We start from the raw sequence: 24,949 nt of genomic DNA on the forward strand, positions 1-24,949 counted from the left end.
GGTCCGGATTAACTGATGGCTCACCAGGCCAAATCCAACCTGTCTGTAAGAATGGATGTTATATTTTTTAGATGGTTAGAAAAAATCAAAAGAAGAATAATATTTTGTGACACATGAAAAGTATATGAAATGCAAATATACACTGGAACACAGCCCCGCTTATCTATTTAGGCAAGATCTATGGTTGCTCTTGTACTGTAATGGCAGAGTTCAGTAGTTGTGACAAAGACCCTATAGCCTGCCAGACCTGATACATTTGCTATCTAGCTCTTTACAGAAAAAGTTAGCCAACTCCCATCTCAAGGCTTGGCTCGGTGGCTCACGCCTATAATCCCAACACTTTGGGAGGCTGAGGTGGGAGGATAGCTTGAGCTCTGGAGTTCGAGGCAAGCCTAGGCAACATAGTGGGACCTCCTCTCTAATATTTCCAGCTCAATATTATAAATATTATACTATGTATAAAAGGCAGAAATAACAGTTGAAAGAACTTATATTTCCAAAATGCAGTTAAGGACACATCCTGGAAATGGAAAAGCACAGAGATAAAATTGGTTAATGTTGCATGTGTATAGCTTCCACCTTCAGCACTTGGCATTCATTCTTGCCAGGCAAGAGAAAGGAGAATGATTGCTTTTCCAAAAAGGAAAGGAATACTAATCCGTTTAATCAATTAGAATCAGATACCATTCATGTTTTCTGCTGTTAGATTGTTCTTTTCTGTGGGGACTTAATAAAAAAAGGGTGCTGAGGCCAGTAATGGTGGCTCATGCCTGTAATCCCAGCACTTTGGGAAGCCGAGGCGGGCGGATCATTTGAGGTCACAAGTTTGAGACCAGCCTGGCCAACATGGTGAAATCCTGTCTCTACTAAAAATACAAAAATTAGCCAGGCGTGATGGCACATGCCTGTTACTTAGGAGGCTGAGCAGGAGAATCCCTTGAAGCTGGCAAGCAGAGGTTGCAGTGAGCCGAGATCGTGCCACTGCACTCCAGCCTGTGCAACAGAGTGAGACTCTGCTTCAAAACAAACAAAAAAGGTGCTGCGTCAGATAAAATACAATGGTGGTTTAGTCAACCTGCACACAAGTTGGATTAAAATTTCAGAATGGACTTTCAGTACAGGGACCTTGTCTACCTTTTTCACTACTGTATCCATAGAACCTAGCACATTGTAAACACTAAAATATATAGATATTTTAGGAGACGGGGTTCCACTATGTTGCCCAGGCAGGTCTCAAACTCCTGGGCTCAAGCAGTCCTCCCACATCACCTTCCCAAAGTGCTGGGATTACAGGTGTAAGCCACCATGCCCAGCCTCAAATAATTTTTTTTTTTTTAAATTGGGAGAGAGTCTCACCCTGTCGCCCAGGCTGGAGTGCAGTGGCTTGATCCTGGCTCACTGCAACCTCTGCCTCCTGGGTTCAAGCAATCCTCATGCCTCAACCTCCGGAGTAGCTGGAACTACAGGTGCCCACCACCATGCCTGGTTACTTTTTGTATTCTTAGTAGAGACGGGGTTTCACCAGGCTGGCCAGGCTGGTCTCAAACTCCTGACCTCAAGTGATCTGCCCACCTCAGCCTCCTACAGTGCTGGGATTACATGTGTGAGCTACCGTGCCCAGCCAAATGTGTGTGTGTGTGTGTGTGTGTGTGTCTGACAGAGTCTTGCTCTGTCCCCAGGTTGGAGTGCAGTGGCGCCATTTCGGCTCACTGTAACCGTGACCTCCAGGGTTAAAGCAATTCTCCAACCTCAGTCTCACAAGTAGCTGGGATTACAGGCACCCACCATCACGCCCAGCTAATTTTTGCATTTTTGGTAAAGGTGGGGTTTCACCATGTTGGCCAGGCTGGTCTTAAACTCCTGACCACAGGTGATCTGCCCCACTCAGCCTCCTAAAGTGTTGGGATTACAGGCGTGAGCCCTGCACCGGGTCCTGGCCAAATTTTTAAACGAAAAAATGATAAAAAGCTCTCTGCACCACCTCTGAAGAAAGTTATCTACCCCAGATTAGGTCTTCTTCAAGCCGTATCACAGAACCATTGTGGTCTTGGCCTCTTATTACCTTGAGGAAACTGAAGCAGCAACCCTTGATAGCTCTGGTCAACCTCAGGACTAGAGACCTGAAAAATCTAGGGGCCTTAGGTCCCCTCTTTGTACTTGTATCTAAGGGCAAATACAGCTCTTATTTAGTGAAGTCTCAACTGGAAGATCTGGAAGATTATTGGGGTGGACAACATCAGATAGGACTGGACCTGTATGAGCAGAGTCATGTTTACAACCTTGCTCTCCTCCCCTGGAGTCAAAGTTCTTTCCTCCTTGAAGTGTGTTTCAAAGACTGCTGATTATTTTATTGATTGATTGATTGATTGATTGATTGATTTTGAGACGGAGTTTTGTTGTGTTGCCCAGGCTAGAGGGCAGCGGCATGATCTCGGCTCACTGCAACCTCCGCCTCCTGGGTTCAAGCGATTCTGCTGCCTCAGTGTCCCGAGTAGCTGGGACTACAGGTATGTGCCACCACGTCCGGCTAATTTTTGTATATTTTAGTAGAGACAGAGTTTCACCATGTTGGTCAGGCTGTCTCAAACTCTTGACCTCAGGTGATCCTCCTGCCTCGGCCTCCCAAAGTGTAAGGATTACAGGTGTGAGCCACTGCGCCCGGCCAATTGAATGTTTGGTTTTTTTTTCTTTTTTGAGACAGAGTCTAGCTCTGTCACCCAGGCTGGAGTGCAGTGGCATGATCTCGGCTCACTGCAACCTCCACCTCTAGAGTTCAAGCAATTCTCCTACCTCAGCCTCACGAGTAGCTGGGATAACAGGTGTGCACTGCCACATCCAGTTAATATCTGTATTTTTAGTATAGACAGGATTTCACTACATTTGCCAGGCTGCTCTTGAACTCCCAACCTCAAGTGATCCTCCTGCCTTGGCCTCCCAAAGTTCTAGGATTATGGGAGTGAGCCACCACACCCAGCCATCAGCGTTTTTTTTCTTTTTTTTTTTTTTTGAAACGGAGTCTTGCTCTGTCTCCCAGGCTAGAGTGCAGTGGCGTGATCTCGGCTCACTGCAAACTCCGCCTCCCGGGTTCATGCCATTCTCCTGCCTCAGTCTCCCGAGTAGCTGGGACTACAGGCGCCCGCCACAATGCCCGGCTAATGTTTTGTGTTTTTAGTAGAGACGGGGTTTCACCGTGTTAGCCAGGATGGTCTCGATCTCCTGACCTCGTGATCCACCCGCCTTGGCCTTCCAAAGTGCTGGGATTACAGGCATGCGCCACTGCGCCCGGCCTTTTTTTTTTTTTTGAGTCAGAGTCTCACTCTGTTGGCCAGGCTGGAGTGCAGTGGCACTATCTTGGTTCACTGCAACCTCCGTCTTCTGGTCTCAAGCAATTCTCCTGCCTCAGCCTCCGAGTAGCTTGGATTACAGGTGTGTGCCACTACGCCTGGCTAATTTTTGTATTTTTAGTAGAGACGGGGTTTCACCATGTTGGCCAGGCTGGTCTCCAACCTTCTGACCTCAAGTGATCCGCCCACATTGGCCTCACAAAGTGTTGGATTACAGGCGTGAGCCACCTCGCCTAGCCCATCAGCCTCTTTTTTAAAATAATTTTTATTGTTTCATTTTCTTGATATTTAAATCTTTGTTCCATTTGAGATTTGTTTTGTTTTGTTTGTAGAGATGGGGTCTCCTTATGTCGCCAAGGCCAGTCTCGAACTGCTAGGCTCGAGCCATCTTCCTGCCTTGGCATCTCAAAGTTCTGGGATTACATGCCTGAGCCACTTCGTCCAACTAGGTGTAGTTTTATTATCAATGTTGGCCGGGTGGGGTGGCTCATGCCTGTAAATCCAGCACTTTGGGAGGCCGAGGAAGGAGGATCGCTTGAGGCCAGGATTTCTAGCCTGGCCAACATTGTGAAACCCTTGTCTCTACTAAAAATACAAAAATTAGCCCAGTGTGGTGACACGTGCCTGTTAATTCCAGCTACTTGGGAGGCTGAGGCATGAGGATTGCTTGAATCCAGGAAGCAGAGGTTGCAGTGAGCCAAGATTGCACCACTGCACTCCAGCCTGGGAAACAGAGTCTGTCTCAAAAAAAAAAAAAAAAAAAAAATATATATATATATATATACACACACACACACACACACATATATATATGTAAATATCAGTTGGCCAGTTTATACATAAGTTTATCAAATTTATTTTGACCTTTTGTTTTTCTTTTGGGGACAGCATCTCTGTTGCCCAGGCCAGAGTTTAGTGGCATAATCATGACTCACTGTAGATGACTGGCTAATAAAAAAAAAAAAATTGGTAAGACCTGGGGTCTCGCTGTGTTGCCCAGGCTGTTCTGGAACTCCTGGCCTTGAGCCTTAGCCTCCTAAAGCACTGGGATTACAGGCATGAACCATCGAGCCTGGCCTATTTTTTGTATTTTCAAAATAGTAGCCATTCTTATAGGTGTGAGTGGTTCTAATAACTTTAAAAAAATGTTATTTGGCAGAAGTTATTCCGAAGATGAATGAATTTAGAAAACTATAACATTTTCCCTAGGGAAGTGTCATACTTCTCAGCTTTCCTCATCTGAGTCAAGAGGTTTCTTTCTTCTAAGGGGATATCGTTTATCTTAAGTTTCTGATACGTTAAATTTGGATTGTTGTTAGTGATCAGTAGGACCAGGTGCATCCTGTTATATTTTGCAAAAGTGCCTAAATGTTTCTTATTTCAGAATCACAAGACCTAGAAAATGATGACTGCAGGCATATCCATCAAAAAGGGAAATGAATCAGCTACAGAGGAGAAGGGTGTTTATCAGGCACGGTGGCTCGTGCCTCTAATCCCAGCACTTTGGGAGGCCGAGACAGGCAGATTGCTTGAGCCCAGGAGTTTGAGACCAGCCTGGACAACATAGGGAGACCCTGTCTCTACAAAAACAAAACAAAACAAAACAAAACAAAAAACCAACAAAAAATTAGCCTGGGTATAGTGGCACATGCACCTCCCAATACTTGGGAGGCCAAGGCAGGAGGATCACTTGGGCCTGGGAGGTCAAGGTTGCCGTGAGCTATGATGGTGCCACTGCACTCCAACCTGGGTGACAGAGTGAGATCCTGTTTAAAAACATTAAAAATAAAAAAAGAGAAAGAGAAGGGTTAGGAAAGAACTTCTGAAGGATTATATAGTTCATCTGTACTTTCTGCATAAGTAGACACAACTATAGACTCATCATCGGTAAATTTTACTATTTGACCTCAAAGAGAGCAGAAGACAGAAAAGGTGAAATGCCTGTATTTTAAAAAATTCAAATTTCTTTCTTTCATAAGTATGATGAAAATGGTTAGAATGAAGAAGTGAAAAAAATTCCATAACACCATACAGCAGTTGTATTAGACATCAACGTTAATATTAAACATTAAGCATCAAACGTTAGTGTATTTAATACAAAATCTTACTTGGAAGAGAAAAGAAAACAATCACATGTTTTTAAAGAGAGTTGCCCAGGCTGGAGTGTGGTGACATGATCATAGCTGACTGCAGCCTCAAACTCCTTGACTCAAGTGATCCTCCTTCCTCAGCCTCCCGAGTAGCTATGACAACAGGTGTGCACCACCATGCCCTGATAATTAAAAACAAATTTTTTTGTAGAAAGGCTGGGCACAGTGACTTACGCCTTTAATCCTAGCACTTTGGGAGGCCGAGGCGGGTGGATCACGAGGTCAGGAGTTCGAGACCAGCCTGACTTATATGATGAAACCCCTTCTCTACTAAAAATACAAAATTAGCCAGGCATGGTGGCATGTGCCTATAGTCCCAGCTACTTGGGAGGCTGAGGCAGGAGAATCACTTGAACCTGGGAGGTGGAAATTGCCGTGAGCCGAGATCGTCCCACTGCACTCCAGCCTGGGTGACACAGAGAGACTCTGTCTCAAAAAAAAAAGAGTTTTGTAGAGATGGAGTTTTGCTGTGTTGCCTAAGCTGGCCTCAAACTCCTGGCCTTAAGCAGTCCTCCTGCCTCGGCCTTCCAAAGTACTGGGATTATAGGCATAAACCACTGCATTCAGTCAAATTTTATTTCTTTTACGACACTCTTTCTCTAGTATTATTTAAGAAGTTTAGTGATAAAGGTTATGGAGAAAGAATAGCAGTGCTTATGGTGAAAACAGCTTTGATCTTGCTCTCTCAAGATTTAGGATTAAAGGCTGGGGACGGTGGCTCATGCCGGTAATCCCAGCACTTTGGGAAGCTGAGGTGGGCAGATCACTTGAGGTCAGGAATTTGAGATAAGCCCCGTCTCTACTAAAAATACAAAAATTATCCAGGCATGATGGCGAGCACCTGTAATCCTAGCAACTCAGGAGGCTGAGGCAGGAGAATCACTTGAACCCGAGAGGCGGAGGTTACAGTGAGCCGAGATCGTGCCACCGCGCCCCAGCCTTGGCGACAAGAGCAAAAACTCCGTCTTGGAAAAAAAAAAAAAAAAAGGACAGGTTTGAACACCAGGTTTGTCACCTTACTATCTGTGCAATTCTGTGTGTCACTCAACCCATCTGAGCTTCTATTTCCCCATCTGTAAATCAGAAATACTACTACTTATCTCACAAGACTGTGGTGAAGATTAAATAAGATGATGAGTGTGATAGCCACCTGGCATACAAAAGGTACTAAATAAATGTTAACTGAATTCCTTCCTTCAAAGTAGGGTTGAAGTTTTCTAGTCATTTTGTAGAGCCTAAGGTATGCATACTTGGGCTTGGGATGTCTCTTACTTGATCTTAGCCAAAAGGCTGAGAAGCGATGGATAATGTTTCTCAAAATGTGAATTGAATCAGAATGTTTCACATTCCCATTGGAAATCTGTTTCCTTCTCAGTTTTCTCCATCTCAGTAAGTGACCCCACCATTCATCTATCTAGTTGTATAAGCCAAACCAATTCTGGGTGTTGAATGACAAATGTTTAATATTACTTTGTTCTTACCTGGGATTTCTTAATTTCTCAAAAAGGTAGTGGTATAGTTTTCCATCTGTTCCCACAGGCAGTGGTTTCCGTTATTCATGGGAATAGCAGCTTGATTCCCATCTCCACAAATGCTATTAATAGTGTTTAAGTCAGGGAACAGTAAGTACATTTGGCACATGGGACTCTTCTGTTTTGTAGCTTTCATTTGGAAAGTTCACTTTCTATAGCGTAACATTGCAACTGCCCTTTCTCCCAGCTGTTTACATTTCTCTCAGCATTGAATGGTGAATGGAAAATAAATCAGAAAAGTCAGAGTGGGTGGGAAGGTTAGGGAGACCCAACCACACCGATTCTAGTCAGGTGACCCTGTACATTCCCTTTGAAGGCATCATCTAACTTACAGTTTCATATAAAAAACAGGAAGGTGGGCCGGGTGCGGTGGCTCACGCCTGTAATCCCAGCACTTTCGGAGGCCGAGGCGGGCAGATCACGAGGTCAGGAGATCGAGACCATCCGGGCAAACACGGTGAAACCCCTTCTCTATTAAAAATACAAAAAAAAAAAAAAAAAAAAAATTAGCCGGGCGTGGTGGTGGGCACCTGTAGTCCCAGCTACTCGGGAGGCTGAGGCAGGAGAATGGCATGAACCTGGCAGGCGGAGCTTGCAGTGAGCCGAGATTGCACCACTGCACTCTAGCCTGGGTGACAGAGCGAGACTCCGTCTCAAAAAAAAAAAAAAAAAAAACAACAACAAAAAAACCAGAAAGGTGATCATCTCAACTACTCTACCAGGTTGTCGTAAGAAACACAGGAATACATGTAAATGTGAATAAAAATTTAAACTTCACATAAATGTAACATTTACCATTATTTAACAATGCCCAAACTTTCAAACTCACTATTCCTCAAATTAATCAGAATTTAAACGTTTGAGACTGGGTGCGGTTGCTCATGTCTGTAATCCCAGCACTTTGGGAGGCCGAGGTGGGTAGATCACTTGAGGTCAGAAGTTTGAGACCAGCCTGGCCAACATGGTGAAACCCATCTCTACTAAAAATACAAAAATTAGCAGGGCATGGTGGCACATGCCTGTAACTCCAGCTACTCGGGAGGCTAAGGCAGGATAATCACTTGAACGTGGGAGGTGGGGGTTGCAGTGAACCGAGATCATGCCACTGCACTCCAGCCTGGGTGACAGTGAGACTATGTCTCGAAATAAATAATTTAAACCTTTGAAAAGTTTATTTCCTCTCCCTAGCAATCTAGATTGTTATCAATACTCCAAATCTCCAAGTAGGTATCCTAGGAAACGAAGAAATACACAACTTCTTTCTGACAATCCTTGGCTACACTAGATTTCTTCTCTCTCGTAACCCTTCTGTGGTCAGCTGCCAAGGGCTTCCTTTTCCCTCCTTCCTTTTCCTTCCTTTTCTGCCTCCTCTCGCACATAACCAATCTCTAGCTCTCCACTTTGACCCCCATCCCCACCTGTTATGAACTAAATTGTGCCCCCCACGCCCCCCTCCCCCACCAAATTCATATGTGTAAGCCCCGACCCCCAGTGTGACTGTATTTGAAGACTAGGCCTTCAGCAGGTAATTAAGGTTAAGTGAAGTCATAACGGCGGGCCCTAATCATATAGGACTGATGTCCTATAAGAAGAGTAACAGACCACACTAGTCGGCTTTGCTACTCTATCCTCTTTCAAGTGCAAATCATCCCAGTTTTTTTTTTTTTTTTTTTTTTTTTGAGATGGAGTTTTGCTCTTTTTGCCCAGGCTGGAGTGCAGTGGCACAATCTTGGCTCACTGCAACCTCCACCTCCCAGGTTCAAGCAATTCTCCTGCCTCAGGCTCCCAAGTAGCTGGGATTACAAGCCTGCACCACTACGCCTGGCTAATTTTGTATTTGTAGTAGAGACGGGGTTTCACTATGTTGGCCAGGCTGGTCTCGAACTCCTTCCTGACCTCAGGTGATCTGCCCGCCTTGGTCTCCCAAAGTGCTGGGATCACAGGCATGAGCCACCGTGCCTGGCCCATCCCAGTCTTTCATACTTAGCTTCCCATCCTTCCTTGAAGTATATATAAAAAAGATACTTCTTCCTTCTCTTCTCTCTGGTCTGGATTGCTTAACTAGACCATAAGAACCAAGGGCAGGAAATGTTCGGTATGATTCACAGCTGTGACTCAGGTGCTTGGCAAGGCAGGCATTCAACGAATCTACCGATTCGTTGAATAAATTACAAGCCACACAGTCTTGAAGAGATCATTGATCACATGTCCTCTCTCTCCAATATCTCCAATCTCTCCACTAGCGCCTTCTTGTTTTCACACATTTATAAGCCTCCCACATAGAACACAACTCACTTGATACCGCTGCCCTTTCAAATGTCTTGATTTTCTAATTCCTGTGAATAAGTGGCTGATTTTTACTAGCCTCATTTAGTATAATTCAGTCCCCTTGATTCCTTTGCAATCTCATATCAGTTCCATCAACTATAGAGATAAATGAACCATAGTTACAGAGGCCACCTTTTGAAACAAATGCAGGCCAGGTGCGGTGGCTCACGCCTGTAAACCCAGCACTTTGGGAGGCCAAGGAATGTGGATTGCTCAGGAGTTTGAGACCAACCTGGGCAGCATGGCGAAGCCTCATCTCTACAAACAATACAAAAATCAGCCAAGCGTCCTGGCGCACACCTGTAGTCTCAGCTACTGTAAAGGTTGAAGTGGGAGGGTCGCTTAAGCCTAGGAGGTCAAGGCTGTAGTAAGCCATGAGGATGGCACTGCACTCCAGCCTGGGTGACAGAGAGAAACTCTGTCTCAAAAAAAAAAAAAAAAATGCAGTTATCCCTTTTCTGGCCCTTGCCTTCTTTCATCTTAGTATTCTATTTTGGGCACTGATGATAATCACCTTCTTTCTTTCTTTTTTTGAGATGGAGTCTTGCTCTGTTGCCCAGGCTGGAGTGCAGTGGCATGATCTCAGCTTACTGCAACCTCCTGAGTTCAAGCAATTCTCGTGCTGCAGCCTCTCAAGAAGCTGGGATTACAGATATGTACCACCACACCCAGCTAATTTTTTGTATTTGCAGTAGAGACCAGGTTTCACCATACCATGTTGGTCAGGCTGGTCTTGAACTCCTGACCTCAAATGATCTGCCCACTTCAACCTCTCCAAGTGCTGCGATTACAGGCTTGAGCCACCGTGCCCAGCCTACCTTCTCTCTTAAATTCTGTTTTCATGGGGTTGAAGACGTACTCTCCCTTGCTTCTATTTCTCAGACCACACTTTCTCTTCCTTGGACATATTTTAAACTTGACTTTCTGGGTCATTCTTTTTCCTTCTGAACTCTTCCTTCAGCTTTTTCTCTTAATTTCAATGATCAACTCTTTTGTTGATGACTTGTGAAATCACAACTGAGTTGAATGATTTCATCATATTTATTTCTGTATTTATATATTTATTTTTTTGAGACAGAGTCTTGCTCTGTTGCCCAGGTTGGAGTGCAGTGGCGCAATCTTGGCTCACTGCAAACTCCGCCTCCTGGGTTCAAGCGATTCTCCCACCTCAGCCTCCCGAGTAGCTGGGACTACAGGCACCCACCATCATGCCCGGCTAATTCTTGTATTTTTGTAAACACAGCATTTCACCACATTGGCCAGGCTGGTCTCAAACTCCTGACCCCAGGTGATCCACCCGCCTCGGCCTCCCAAATTGCTGGAATTACAGGCGTGAGCCTTCTTACCGCAGTTTTGAAAAAACACTATTAACACTGGCAGATAGCATTTCAGACCTTTAAGATGAATATTTTTTATTTACACAATACACAATTTTGTGGCTTAGTGTTTACACTTAATTTTCTCATATCAGTAGATATAGAACAGTCATATTTTATAAGGATCTGTCACAATTTATTTAACCCGTCCCTTGTTTTTGGGTTTTGTTGTTGTTGTTGTTGTTGACTATTATGAAAGTTTGTTTAACAAAATGTCTAATGTGAAAATGTACGTGACCTAATTTTTACATCATAGTAAAACAGGCCCTATGGAGAGAGGGCATGGGTTTCCCTGCTGAACAGCCATTATTTTTACTCATTCCAAGGCTTCTAACATGATACTATTTCCTCATATTACCACCGTTCCATTATTGTTCTGTTGCCCACTAGTCGCCATCTCCACACATTCATTTATCACAAGATTCATAAAGGAATCCAATCTCCACAATATTTCTTGGACATGTCTGCCACCATTTAATTTCAACGATAATTTCTTGTTCATAAATTTTTTCAACTGGGGAGGGTGAGCTTTTCTCATGGTGTCTGCTCTGTGGGCTCACAGATGCCTTGGAATGGAATGCACTGCCTCTCTCACTGTTTTGTTTCTGTTTTTTGTTTGTTTGTTTTGAGACAGAGCCTCGCTGTGTTGGCCAGGCTGGAGGACAGTGGTGCGATCTCGGCTCACTGCAACCTCCACCTCCCAGGTTCAAGCGATTCTCCTGCCTCAGCCTCCCAAGTAGCTACAGGAGCCCGCCACCACGCACGGCTAATTTTTTTGTTTTGTATTTTTAGTAGAGACAGGGTTTCACTATGTTGACCAGGCTGGTCTTCAACTCCTGACCTCATGATCCACCTGCCTTGGCCTCCCAAAGTGCTGGGATTATAGGCATGAGCCACCATGCCCGGCCTTCCTCACTGTTTTTTGTTTTGTTTTGTTTTGTTTGAGATGAAGTCTCATTCTGTCACCCAGGCTGGAGTGCACTGGTGTGATCTTGGCTCACTGCAACCTCCGCCTCCCAGGAGGTTCAAGCGATTCTCATGCCTCAGCCTCCCAAGGAGCTGGGACTACAGGCCTGTACCACCACACCCATCTGAATTGTTTTTGTATGTTTAGTAGAGATGGGGTTTTACCATGATGGCTGGTCTGGAACTCCTGGCCTCAAGTGATTTGCCCGCCTCAGCCTCCCAAAGTGCTGGGATTACAGGTTTGACCCACCATGCCTGGCGTAACCAGTCCTTCAATGTTGTATATTTAGGTTGTTTCCAATTTTTCATTCTGCATGTGTATCTTTGGACATTCATCCTGTTTTTTTCTTGGAATATTATTCCTGGCAGTGGAATTTCTGATGAAAGGATGTGTTTGAAGGTACTGTCAAATCTATCCTCTAAGTGTTCTGCCAAGGCCGGGTGTTGTAGCTCACACCTATAATCCCAACACTTTGTGAGGCTGAGGTGGGCAGATGGCTTGAGTCCAGGAGTTTAAGACCAGCCTCGGCAACATAGCAAAACCCTGTCTCTACAAAAAAAAAAAAAATACAAAAATTAGCCAGCATGGTGGTACATACCTGTAGTCCCAGCTACTCGTGGGTCTGAGGTGGAAGGATTGCTTGATTCCAGGAGGCACAGGTTGCAGTGAGCTGTGATCATGCCACTGCACTTCAGTCTGGGCAACAGAGCAAGACTCTGTCTTAAAAAAAAAGGGGGGGGGCGGGTGGAGGGGTGGGCTCTGTCGATTTATATTCCTACCAACAGTTTATGAGTGCTTGTTCTCCTATCCTCTCACCAACACTCATTCTTGCCTACCTGAGAGTCGGGAATTGGTATCATATTCATTATCATTTCATTTTGTAAGTCTTTTATTATGAAGGAGGTTAAACATTTTTCATGTTTCTTGGCCATCGACACTTGTGAATTAGCTGTTATATCCTATGCCTGTCTCTCACCTCTCCTTCCCCACCCATTGGTTGTTCTTGAGAAGTTTCTGACCAGAAAAAAAAAATAAATCATAAACCATTAAGGGAACTGACTGAATTTTTTAAAGGCTTAGAGTGAGTTATCAGGGAAGGAAGGGAGGGAAGAAGAAAGAGAGGAAGAGGAGGGGAGAGAGGGAGGTTCTAAAGTCCAGAGGGGAAAAATCTTAGATCAAAGATTACAAACGCAAAAAAGTTTTTTTTTTTTGCAGAAAATTCCTATTTCAAATCAATTTTATGTGGAACTCATATACAAAACAGAAAAAAATGGAGCAGCTCTCATCAAAGTGAGAATGGGTAACCTGCTACACCTGCTCAGCCTCCTCTTGCCTGGGAGAGGCTATCCAGGACCTGCCTTGTTATTTTAAGACTTTAAAAAACTAAATTTTAAAACTACTCAACAAACAAGACTAATGTACTTGTATTCTTTTCATAAATAATGCGATGAGTTAAAATTATGCCTGTTTTGGCTGGGCGCAGTGGTTCATGCCTGTAATCCCAGCACTTTGGGAGTCTGAGGCAGGTGCATCACTTGAGGTCAAGAGTTCGAGACCAGCCTGGCCAACATGGTGAAAGCGCATCTTCACTAAAAGTATAAAAATTAGCCAGGTGTGGTGCTGTGTGCCTGTAGTCCCAGCTACCTGGGAGTCTGAAGCAAGAGAATCGCTTGAATACAGGAGCAGAGGTTGCAGTGAGCCAAGATCGCACCATTGCACTCCAGCCTGGGAGACAGAGTAAGACTCCATCTCAAAATAAAAAATAAAAAAAATTATGTCTGTTTTGATAGAGCTCTTTACTTTTGAAAGAAAAAGGCATAAATGAGATCATTTGTTATGTTGTACATTATCATTCCATCTCACTAGGGTATGAACCCATGCTATTCACAACCTAGGCATCTGGTGGCATGGTATTATTCAAATTGCAAGTAGAATACTGAGAAGCAACTAATATCACCTCTAAAGAGCAACTTTGCAAATTCATATCTATGAAGTACAGGAAATTCCTAAATCTATTCCTCCAGATTTAGCCTTTCAGCCAAGGACTAATATGTCTAAAGCATAGCCACTCAAAGTTCTTCTTGCTCTTTCAAACTCAAGTGCACCCACATTCATCATCTTTACCACCACATTGTTTCCCTTCTCCAGTTCCCCATTTTTTTTTTTTTTGCAGCTTTGTGACTTTCCCTTCTTCTTTTAAGCTTATCCAGTCACTAGCTCTTATTATTTTTTCCCTTTTTATTTTTTTATTTTTTTTTTGAGACAGAGTCTCGCTCTGTCGCCCAGGCTGGAGTGCAGTGGCCGGATCTCAGCTCACTGCAAGCTCCGCCTCCCGGGTTCACGCCATTCTCCTGCCTCAGCCTCCTGAGTAGCTGGGACTACAGGTGCCCGCCACTTCGCCCGGCTAGTTTTTTGTATTTTTTTAGTAGAGACGGGGTTTCACCGTGTTAGCCAGGATGGTCTCGATCTCCTGACCTTGTGATCCGCCTGTCTCGGCCTCCCAAAGTGCTGGGATTACAGGCTTGAGCCACCGCGCCCGGCCTATTTTTTCCCTTTTTAAATTTTTATTTATTGAGATGGAGTTTCGCTCTTGTTGCCCAAGCTGGAGTGCAATGCCATGGTCTTGGCTCACTGCAACCTCCGCTTCCCGGGTTCAAGTGATTCTCCTACCTCAGCCTCCAGAGTAGCTGGGATTACAGGCGCCCACCACCATGCCCTGATAATTTTTATATTTTTAGTACAGACAGGGTTTCACCATGTTGGTCAACCTGGCCTCGAACTCCTGACCTCAGATGATCCACCTGTCTTGGCCTCCCAAAGTGCTGGGATTACAGGCGTGAGCCACTGTGCCTGGCCTAATTTTTCCTTTACAGAGACACATAGATTTATTGTTTTCCTACTTATGTTACCATGTCAGTCTGTCTTTCTTTCTTTTTCTTTTCTTTCTTTCTTTTTATCTTTTTTTTTCTTTCTTTCTCTCTCTCTTTCCTTCCTTCCCTCCCTCCCTTCCCTCCCTCCTTTCTTCTTTTCCTTTTCTTTCCCTCCCTCCCTCCCTCCATCCCTCCTCCTCCTTCCTTCCTTCCTTCCTTTCTTCCTTTGTTTCGAGATGGAGCCTTGCTCTGTCGCCCAGGCTGCAGTGCAGCAGCATCATCTTGGCTCACTGCAACCTCCACCTCCTGGGTTCAAGTGATTCTCCTGCCTCAGCCTCCCAAGTAGCTGGGACTACAGGCGCGTGCCACCATGCCTGGCTACTTTTTTGTATTTTTAGTAGAGACGGAGTTTTACTGTGTTAGCTGGGATGGTCTCCATCTCCTGACCTCAGCCTCCCAAAATGCTGGGATTACAGGAGTAAGCCACCACGCCTGGCCTTTTTTCCTTTTTGAGACAGAGTCTCACTCTATTGCCCAGGCTGGAGTGCAGCAGTGCCATCTCAACTCACTGCAACTTCTGCCTCCAGGATTCAAGCAATTCTTGTGCCTCAATTCTTGTGTAATCCTGAGTAGTTGGGATTACAGGTGTGCGCCACCACACCTGGCTAATTTTTTTTTTTTTTTCAGTAGAGACGGGGTTTTGCCATGTTGGCCAGGCTGATCTTGAACTCCTGGCCTCAAGTTATCTCCCTGCCTCGGCCTCCCAAAGTGCTGGGATTACAGACGTGAGCCACTGCACCTGGCCACCAAATTAAGTTTTATGCAATCTAATGGCAATTTAGATTTATATGAACCCGTTTAGACTTCTGACATGGTTTCTGGACTGTTCTCTGCTCTAGGCTTGTATTTTTGTTTCAGATTATAGGATGATCAACTTTCCAAACATTAATTTTTCAATGCTATCTAAATGAGGCACAGAAAATGTCTTAGTATGCTCCCAGCATTTTGATTTCCTCTCTGACGCTTGCATCTGACTTCTTTAGTTCTGCTTTTGTTTTGGGGCCTGGTTACAGACTGTTCTTTACATTTTTCTTTTGGGACTGAAATCATTATGTCGTATTATTGCCTAGCAGTTTTGGTTCTTGTTTTTATTGCCTCAAGTTTAGCCATCTACTTGAGCTTTATGACTTTCAGTTTAGAACAAACTCTTCAACCTGGCATTCATGGCCACCCTTGACTTGTCACTCTTATCTATTGCAGAATCTCTTTTGATTTTTTTTCAATGGATTCTTTCTGGGGTCACCATGTTGCATAACTTTAGGCAAAATCATTGATTATATTATATGTTAATGGTTTCCCATACTGGAGCATACTATGATTTATGATTTATGTTCTGTTTTCTCAACCCATCACAGCCATTCTTTCTTCACAGTGTGGCCATGAGATGACTCCCTATAGTCCTGCCCCACTCCTCAATTTCTAGAACTGACCCTTGCCAGAAATTAGAGCTTTAAGAAATTCTGAGGCCGGGCACATTGGCTTGTGCCTGTAATCCCAGCACTTTGGGAGGCCAAGGTGGGCAGATTGCTTGAGCCATGGGCAACATGGCTCAACCTCGTCTTTACAAAAAACACAAAAATTAGCAGGGTGTGGTGGTGTACTCCTGTAGTGGCAGCTATTCAGGAGGCTCAGGTGGCTGAGGTAGGAAGATCACTGGAGCCAGGGAGATTGGGGCTACAGTGAGTGGAGACTGAGCGACTGCACTCCAGCTGGGGTGGCAGAGCAAAACCCTGTCTCTCTTTTTTTGTTTTTGTTTTTTTTTTTGAGATGGAGCTTCGCTCTTGTTGCCCAGGCTGGAGTGCAATGGCATGATCTTGGCTCACTGCAACCTCTGCCTCCCAGTTTCAAGCGATTCTCCTGCCTCAGCCTCCTGAGTAGCTGGGATTACAGGCATGTGCCACCACGCCTGGCTAATTTTGTATTTTTAGAAGAGACAGGGTTTCTCCATGTTGGTCAGGCTGATCTCAAACTTCTGATCTCAGGTGATCCGCCCACTTCAGCCTCCCAAAGTGCTGAGATGACAGGCATGAGCCATGGTGCCTGACTGTGTCTCTAAAAACAAACAAACATGATGCCCCTATCAGAAAGCAGAATTCAGATGTTAACTGAATGATGATCAACTTCCTTGTTATAAATTACTATGTTTTTATTAAGAAAATTAAAGTCACCTTGACTATAAAATCACCAAACTTTTGAAACATTATTTTCCAAACATCTTTACCTTGTTGGGTACTTTATCTTCTACTGGTTTACGTAAGAGATAAGCTGGCCCTTTAATATGATCTCCTCTGAATCATAACAAAGCAAAATTTAGAAAGGAGAAATAACAAAAAGAATTCCATCAAAGATGATCAAAATGATCCCTAGCAGCTATAACCATAAGTTACAATAAGTGAAATTGAAAATGACTGATTCAATGGATTATCCACCCAAGTTATTTGTTCAAATGCCAAGAAGTAACTTTCTTACCATAAAAGTGTTTCCATATTTTCTTTTATTTTTACTAGAGCGAAATCTCAGGTGCATTTATTATTCATATGATTAAAGCATCACCTCATTAAATTCTGCAAAAAAAAAAATCTACAAAGCATATTTGGAACTAAAACTGAAAAAAAAAATGAAGAACCCTTACTTTGTTCTTGGAAAATTTATTTCAGTTTAAACAACAAAGCAAATGATATTTATGTCATCTAGGGACAGATGGGAGAGTACAGTCATTCTTCATAGCTGTTTCATTGCCAAACTCCAAATGAGAGACGTAATCTAGGTAAAAGACACTTATTATTCCAGATTACATTTACCTCACAATCTGAGATCATGAAAATTAGTCAAATATATTAGAAACAGATGTACACGAAGTCGCTTCAGATAAACTGAGAAAGCGATGTCTAATGCTTTGGAAAATTCTGTTTCTACTTAGTACTCAGATTAATGAATTTTAAAGATCAGGAACATCTTTATGGGAGTTCGTAAGTGTTAGGAACAATCATATGCACTTTCATCAGTTTAATATAATTATTAGGATTCAAGATGGTATTTAAAATCTAGATGTAGGCTCAGTTAGTCAATGCCAAGAGTGAAAATCTTACATTTTTTTAGAGGAAACACAAAAATAGAACTATTTGGATCTTGTCTTAATTTATAACTGATAAGTTCATTTTTAATGCTTAAAAAAATGAACATGGTAGAATTGTTACACACCTGAATAAAGGTCTCAAATAGAATGTTTCATTAACAACATCAACTCAGAAATCTAATTCACTCTACAGATTTTATTTCTGATCAACTAATCAACTTTTATTTTCTTGAGCCTGACTGCTGCTAATTATGTATAACTTGCCAGATAACTACACATCACTGATTTCCAAGCTTTTTCCATTTTATTTTTCCCCTTTAACTAAGATGCACCTAGAAATAACAAGACACTAACAAATAGCTGCAGTGGCCTTCAAAATTTCTTTTACTGGCCAGACGCAGTGGTTCACACCTGTAATCCCAGCACTCTGAGAGGCCGAGGTGGGTGGATCACCTGAGGTCAGGAGTTCGAGACCAGTCTGGCCAACATGGCAAAACCCTGTCTCTACTAAAAATACAAAAATTAGCTGGGCGTGGTAGTGGGCACCTGTAATCCCAGCTACTCAGGAGACAGAGGCAGGAGAATAGCTGGAACCTGGGAGGCAGACGTTGCAGTGAGCCAAGATGGTGCCACTGCACTCCAGCCTCGGCAACAGAGGAAGACTCCATGTCAAAAAAAAAAAAAAATTCTTTTACTAACTAACTGATTGTATTCCAGTGAAGGCTAATGCCAATTTTTTTTTTTTTTTTTTTTAGTGACAGAGTCGCACTCTGTCTCCCAGGTTAGAGTGCAGTGGTGCTATCGCGTGCTACAGCCTCTGCCTCCCAGGTTCAAGCAATTCTCGTGCCTCAGCCTTAAGAGCTGCTGGGATGACAGACGTGTACCACCACGCCTGGCTAATTTTTGTATTTTTGGTAGAGATGGGGTTTTGCCATGTTGGTCAGGCTGGTCTTAAACTCCTGACTTCAGATGATCTGCCTGCCTCAGTCTTCCAAAGTGCTGGGATTACAGGTGTGAGCCACCCCACTCAGCCCAATGCCAAATGCATCCAACAGTCTTTGATTCCAGAATTACTTATAATAGAACACTACATCATCTACAGAAATCTTGATCAATAACCTAGATAACCTAGTTTCTAGATTATTGATCAAGATTTCTGTAGATGATGTAGTATGTACATTTCTGTGTATGTTATTAATCAAGATTTCTGTGTAAGATCTAGAAACTAAAATGCATATTAAGAAATTAAAACTTACATCTCATAACCAATTATCTTTCTAAATAATTTACAAACAAAATATACAATATTATTTAAAATAAATATACATATAATATATAGTTTCTACATTCTCATACAGGCTTAAAAATGAGGTAATAAAAACTGATTAAACATTTTACCATTCTGGAAATGGCTTAGGGAAATGATGATGAAATTTTTTTTCTTAGGTCTTCATTTTTTCCTTCAATACTTCTAAGTACCTCTTTTTCTATGCTGAAAAGTTATGTAAAAAATCCTTAAGCTTTGTTGGATAGTCTGTCATCACCCCAGTTGCTCCCAAATCAAAAGCTCTTTTGTATTCTTGTTCTTCGTTTAATACCCAAATATACACCTGAAAATTAGAAGTGTGAGAAGGATGAGAAGAAATGTTAAAATAGAAAATTATTTTTATAACAGTATTTATCCACTACAATCTTGGTACATTTAGAAATAACCTTTTAAAGCTATCATTTAAATAAATCATTAGATCCTTTTTTAAAAGTTCACTTTGTTCCTTATAGGAATGAGGGGTGTTAAAAAAAAATTCACAGTGCTTATTAAATATACACTCTCCTGGCTGGGCGCAGTGGCTCACGCCTGTAATTCCAGCACTTTGGGAGGTCAAGGCAGGTGGATCATCTGAGGTCAGGAGTTCGAGATCTGCCTGGCCAACATGGCAAAACCCAGTCTCTACTAAAAATACAAAAATTAGCCAGGTGTGGTGGTGCGCGCCTATAATCCCAGCTACTTAGTAGGCTGAGGCATGAGAATCGCTTGAACCTGGGAGGTGGAGGTTGCAGTGAGTCAAGACTGCACCACTGCACTCTAGCCTGGGTGACACAGCGAGACTCCATCTTAAAAAAAAAAAAAAGAAAAAAACACAAACACTGGCCCACCCCTCTGGCAACAGCTATTCTGTACATAAGAGGAATCTAGATCCAGAAATGCCAATGCTTTATTGCTAACTGTATAGGAAGAGCTTAAGGTCCTCATTTGTGGATCAGTAAAGCAGCAGTATCAGAGTCAAGGGCCAAACTAAGTCAGTTAAAAGTTCTTGCCCTTTATATTTGTGTTAAACTGGTGAGCTATGCTGCTTCCAAAATGCATCATTCCAGAAACTTACTTGAATGCCTCGAGCAGTTAGGTGGTCAAACAAAGCTTTCCTCATTAGTAAGCTAGAAAAGAAAAAGCATAAATTATTTAGGAATCTAGTCCTTAGTCCTAATGTAGTCAATTTAGAGTTTAGTAATTCCTAGTTTAATTTAATCCCAATGCTTCAGCAATAAAAGAAATGGTCTCAAGTAATAATGGCTGTTGTGAATTAATTTATGTCTTAATTGCTGGATCTCCTTTCATTGCAGGCTGCTGGTTGGTGGACAACCAGAACCTCCTTTCTACTCCTTACTGCTACCAGATCTGTCGGACACCCATTCTTGTTGACAGAGCTCAATAGAAAAGAGGCTGCCTCATTTTCACTGCTGAAGAAGGAGAAAGAGCTGGCTTTCCTTTCTTACTATTAATATGTGTTCCTAACTTTCCAAGTTAAAATAAGTCAACAAATGCAGGTCAATTTCTATAGCATCATAGTTCATTACACAATGGATTAGTCTTTTGTAAGCTATGTTAGAAGCATTATGTCCACTAATTACACTATCCTATGTCTAGGGAAAAAAACATTTTTTTGTTCCAAGTAACTCACTGATAAGTGAACTTTCAAAATACAAATCTCTTGAGCAAGATAGGAATTCACTGCGCTGGAAAGACATTATTTCTATTCTGTTATGTCTATTAGAATGATTAAATAACAGAAACTAGAAATCATGTGCTTTTGACACAAATTAAAAATGCATCTTGTCAGTTAATAGGGTTGAAAAAAGAAAAAAAATGCATCCTGGTTTTACATGAGCACAAAAAAAAAGGCATCCTTGAAAAACTAGAGCTTAAATCGAGAATAAAGCAAAAAAGAATAAACACTGACACAAAGAAAAGATAAAACTAATTGTTTAGGACTCTTTGAAAAAGGCGTTAAGGCTGGGCGCGGTGGCTCACACCTGCAATCCCAGCACTTTGGGAGGCTGAGGTGGGCAGATCACTTGAGGCCAGGAGTTCAAAACCAACCTGGCCAACATGGTGAAACCTTGTCTCTACTAAAAAATACAAAAATTAGCCAGGCATGGTGGCAGGAGCCTATGGTTCCAGCTACTCGGGAAGCTGAGGCAGAAGAATCACTTGAACCCAGGAAGCGGTGAGCCAAGATCACACCACTGCACTCCCTGGACGACACAGCAAGACTCCGTCTCAAAAAATAATAATAATAATTTAAAAAATAATAATAAATAAGAAAAGAAAAGAAAAGAAAAGGCATTAAATAATAAAAAGTTGTGATTTGGGACTATTAAAATATTTAAGCATTCAAGGTTCCATCTTAAAGCAAAATATAGTACAATTATTTTGTGATTTTTACTAAAATTAAACTCAACATGTCTAAATTAAGGCATTTTCTTTAAAGTTGATATCCACTCTATAGGTGAGATTTCCTTTCTGCTAAGTCTTGGTGCAGAGCAGATTTTTCTGAGAAACGTGCTGTAGGCAACATATACTTTTATATATATGGTGTTGTTACACGTCTTTTCACCATGCTTGGTGGAAACAGCAAGTAAGCAAAAGGGAATGGTTATTTAACCTAGTTCTGCTACTAACTAGCTAGACAACCCCAAGTAAATAATTTAACTGGGTATATGGTGGCTCAGTTTTCTCATGAAGTTGGACGAGATTATCTCTCAAGATTCTTCCTAAGGTTTTGTGATTAGCAATTAAGATATTTCTAAATGATTCATACACATTTTACATAGCAGGTACTCAATTTGCCCTTGTTATAAATTACATGTGGAAAGCTTGCACTGAATTTTAAGGGTAGTATTTAATAGCTGAAGCAATAACTTGCATATTAAGAAATTAAAATTCTTACAGATCAGAAAGCCAGATGAGAAACTTCTGACTTCTGGACATGGTGTGTGGTTCTTTTAGCCTAGGGTAAAATAAAGTTTGAATTACAAATTAGAAACACAGAAATATATCAGTGTGATGAAACAGATTCGAAAATGAAAACAGTGCCTTGTACTTTGTATATTCTCAAAAATATTTGTAAAAAGGACAAAAATAAAACAAAGGCCAGTTGGGTTCTGTCTGCACTGGTCTCAAGCTAACTTTTTGCCATCCCTATTCAAAAGTTAAAAATAAATAAATAAATAAATAAATAAACAAATACTGTCTTTCCAGAGACCCTGGTGCCCTAGGCTCATATCTCCTTTCTTTTTTTTTTTTTTTTTTTGAGACAGAGTCTCGCTCTGTCGCCCAGGCTGGAGTGCAGTGGCCAGATCTCAGCTCACTGCAAGCTCCGCCTCCCGGGTTCACGCCATTCTCCTGCCTCAGCCTCCCGAGTAGCTGGGACTACAGGCGCCCGCCACCTCGCCCGGCTAGTTTTTTGTATTTTTTTAGTAGAGACGGGGTTTCACCGTGTTAGCCAGGATGGTCTCGATCTCCTGACCTCGTGATCCACCCGTCTCGGCCTCCCAAAGTGCTGGGATTACAGGCTTGAGCCACCGCGCCCGGCCTCCTTTCTTTTTTGGTGAAATCTTTCTCCTGCTTTGTCTGCTACAATTTAGTATGTGGCAGATTTAAACATACAACAGAACTGTATTATAGATTAAAGTAAGCTGTTTACCATGTGTTTTCCTTTCCTTTAAAATATCTGTAGGCCGGCCGGGCGCGGTAGCTCACGCCTGTAATCCCAGCACTTTGGGAGGCTAAGATGGGCAGATCACGAGGTCAGGAGATCGAGACTATCCTGGCTAACACGGTGAAACCCCGTCTCTACTAAAAATACAAAAAATTAGCCAGGCATGGTGACGGGCGCCTGTAGTCCCAGCTACTTGGGAAACTGAGGCAGGAGAATGGAGTGAACCTGGGAGGCAGAGCTTGCAGTAAGCCAAGATCATGCCACTGCACTCCAGCCTAGGCGACAGAGTGAGACTCTGTCTCAAAAAAAAAAAAAAAAAAATTCTGTAGGCCAGGCACGGTGGCTCATGTGTGTAATCCCAGCACTTTGGGAGGCTGAGGCTGGTGCATCACCTGAGGTCAGAAGTTCCAGACCAGCCTGGCCAACATGGCGAAACCCCGTCTCTACTAAAAACATAAAAATTAGCCAGGCATGGTGGCATACGCCTGTAACCCCAGTTACTTAGGAGCCTGAGGCAGGAGAATCACTTGAACCCAGCAGGCAGAGGTTGCAGTGAACCAAGATTGTGCCACTGCACTCCAGCCTGGGCGACAAAGTGAAACACTGTCTCAAAAAAAAAAAAACAAAAAAAGTACTAAATAATGTACAAGTCCTTTTTTCCATAACTCTGGCCCCAGTGGAAAGTCCTGGTTGCAATTTCAGGAATCTTAGGGATTTAGTACCTCAAATACTGACTACCTCATTAAACAATCTCTATATTGTCTTAGAAAATATCCACTGTCTTCCATAGAAGTATTAAAACACACAAAAGATATCCTACTTGTGTCTTAATCCATAATCAGTTTTTAGAGAAAATATTAATTCTATGGAGTTTGTTCTTAGGTCTGTATTTCAACAATATTTGCTTCTAAAAGGAACACATGAAGATAAATACAGAGCAAACAGTCCACTCCAGGCCAGATGAAAGCTAAGTACTTTAGGAATAAATGTTTTATTTATTTATTTAGAGGCAAAGTCTTGCTCTGTCGCCCAGTCTGGAGTGCAATGGTGCAATCTCGGCTGACTGCAACCCCCACCTCCCGGGTTCAAGCGATTCTCCTGCCTCAGACTCCTGAGCAGCTGGGATTACAGATGTGCGCCACCATGCCCAGCTAATTTTGTATTTTTAGTTAGAGATGGAGTTTCACCATGTTGGCCAGGCTGGTATGGAACTCCTGACCTCAGGTGATCCTCCTGCCTCCGCTTCCCAAAGTGCTGAGATTACAGGCAGGAGCCCCTGGCCCGGCCAGGAATAAATGTTTAGGGATAATTTTAATCTAGCAAATAAAATAGGGTTTTTTTTTTTTTTTTTTTTTTTGGTAGACAAGAAGTGTTTTCTATTGTTTTGTCTGAGAAACAGCCACAGAGACTGTTCATAAATATAATTTAGGAATAAATAAACATGTTCATCACTAAGATACTGAAAATGGAAAACAGGCATGAAATAGAAGTTGAGCACAAGAGTACTGACTAAATTGTTTTTCTTTTCTTTTTTTTTTTTTGAGATGCAGTCTTGCTCTGTCGCCCAGGCTGCAGTGCAGTGGCGCAATCTCGGCTCACTGCAACTTCCGTCTCCCAGGTTCAGGCAAGCCTGGCTAATTTTTATATTTTCAGTAAAGACGGGGTTTCACCATGTTGGCCAGGCTGGTCTCAAACTCCTGACCTCATGATCTGCCCACCTCGGCCTCCCAAAGTGTTGGGATTACAGGTGTGAGCCATTGCACCTGGCCTGCTTTTCTTACCAATATTGTTTGATGACTGCTACACTAACGATCAGCTTGATGTTTTCCCCCAAGTAATTAGCTTTATTGAGACATGCTATAAAAGAGGAAAGCTCTTCAGCTCGATTTTTTAAAGTTCTGTTGGATATGAAAAGTGTTTTCATACAAGTAAAATCACATTTAAATGATTTCCCCAACAATTCCGAATTCCTTTGTCATAATTCAGTTATGAATCTACAGCTAGAAATCACATTCTAAGTGTGTAGAATTTTGAGATGAAGCTATCATTCTTTATAATAACAAAGATAACAATAAAAGCTATCACTTATGAGTGCTTAGTATTTATCAGGCAATCTAAGTGTTTTTATGTACCTATTTATTTTTACAATCTATGTATTTTTATCTTTCTAGTAAATTAGCAAGTGAAATGCAAGGCTTTTCTGGTAGAGGAATTATGTAAATATAAAAGGATCCTGGCTGGGCAAGGTG

The 24,949-nt window shown here is 42.4% G+C and overlaps 1 protein-coding gene and 1 pseudogene across 3 annotated transcripts in view; both read right to left on the reverse strand.

Moving 5' to 3' along the window:
* Positions 1-10,622: 10,622 nt before the first annotated feature.
* On the reverse strand, positions 10,623-11,415 carry LOC108582483 (annotated as a pseudogene).
* A 5,844-nt stretch (positions 11,416-17,259) lies between these two features.
* GDPD1 (glycerophosphodiester phosphodiesterase domain containing 1) overlaps positions 17,260-24,949 on the reverse strand; it is a 59,376-nt gene continuing 51,686 nt past the window's right edge. The window contains exons 8-11 of one of the 3 annotated variants that reach the window (XR_639146.3): positions 21,930-21,989; positions 20,085-20,136; positions 19,102-19,313; positions 17,260-17,390 (exon numbers count right to left, since the gene is read on the reverse strand). Coding sequence is in view for 2 of the 3 variants with exons in the window: in XM_009190382.3 (XP_009188646.1) it covers positions 19,191-19,313; positions 20,085-20,136; positions 21,930-21,989 (235 nt within the window). In the remaining variant the exon portion in view is untranslated. Of the gene's footprint in view, positions 18,115-19,101; positions 19,314-20,084; positions 20,137-21,929; positions 21,990-24,949 lie in introns of all 3 variants that reach the window. The other 2 variants (XM_009190382.3, XM_003912832.4) reach the window with 2 other exon arrangements.

The sequence above is a fragment of the Papio anubis genome, chromosome 17, assembly GCF_008728515.1.
Source record: "Papio anubis isolate 15944 chromosome 17, Panubis1.0, whole genome shotgun sequence".
NCBI classification, from domain to species: Eukaryota; Metazoa; Chordata; class Mammalia; order Primates; family Cercopithecidae; genus Papio; species Papio anubis.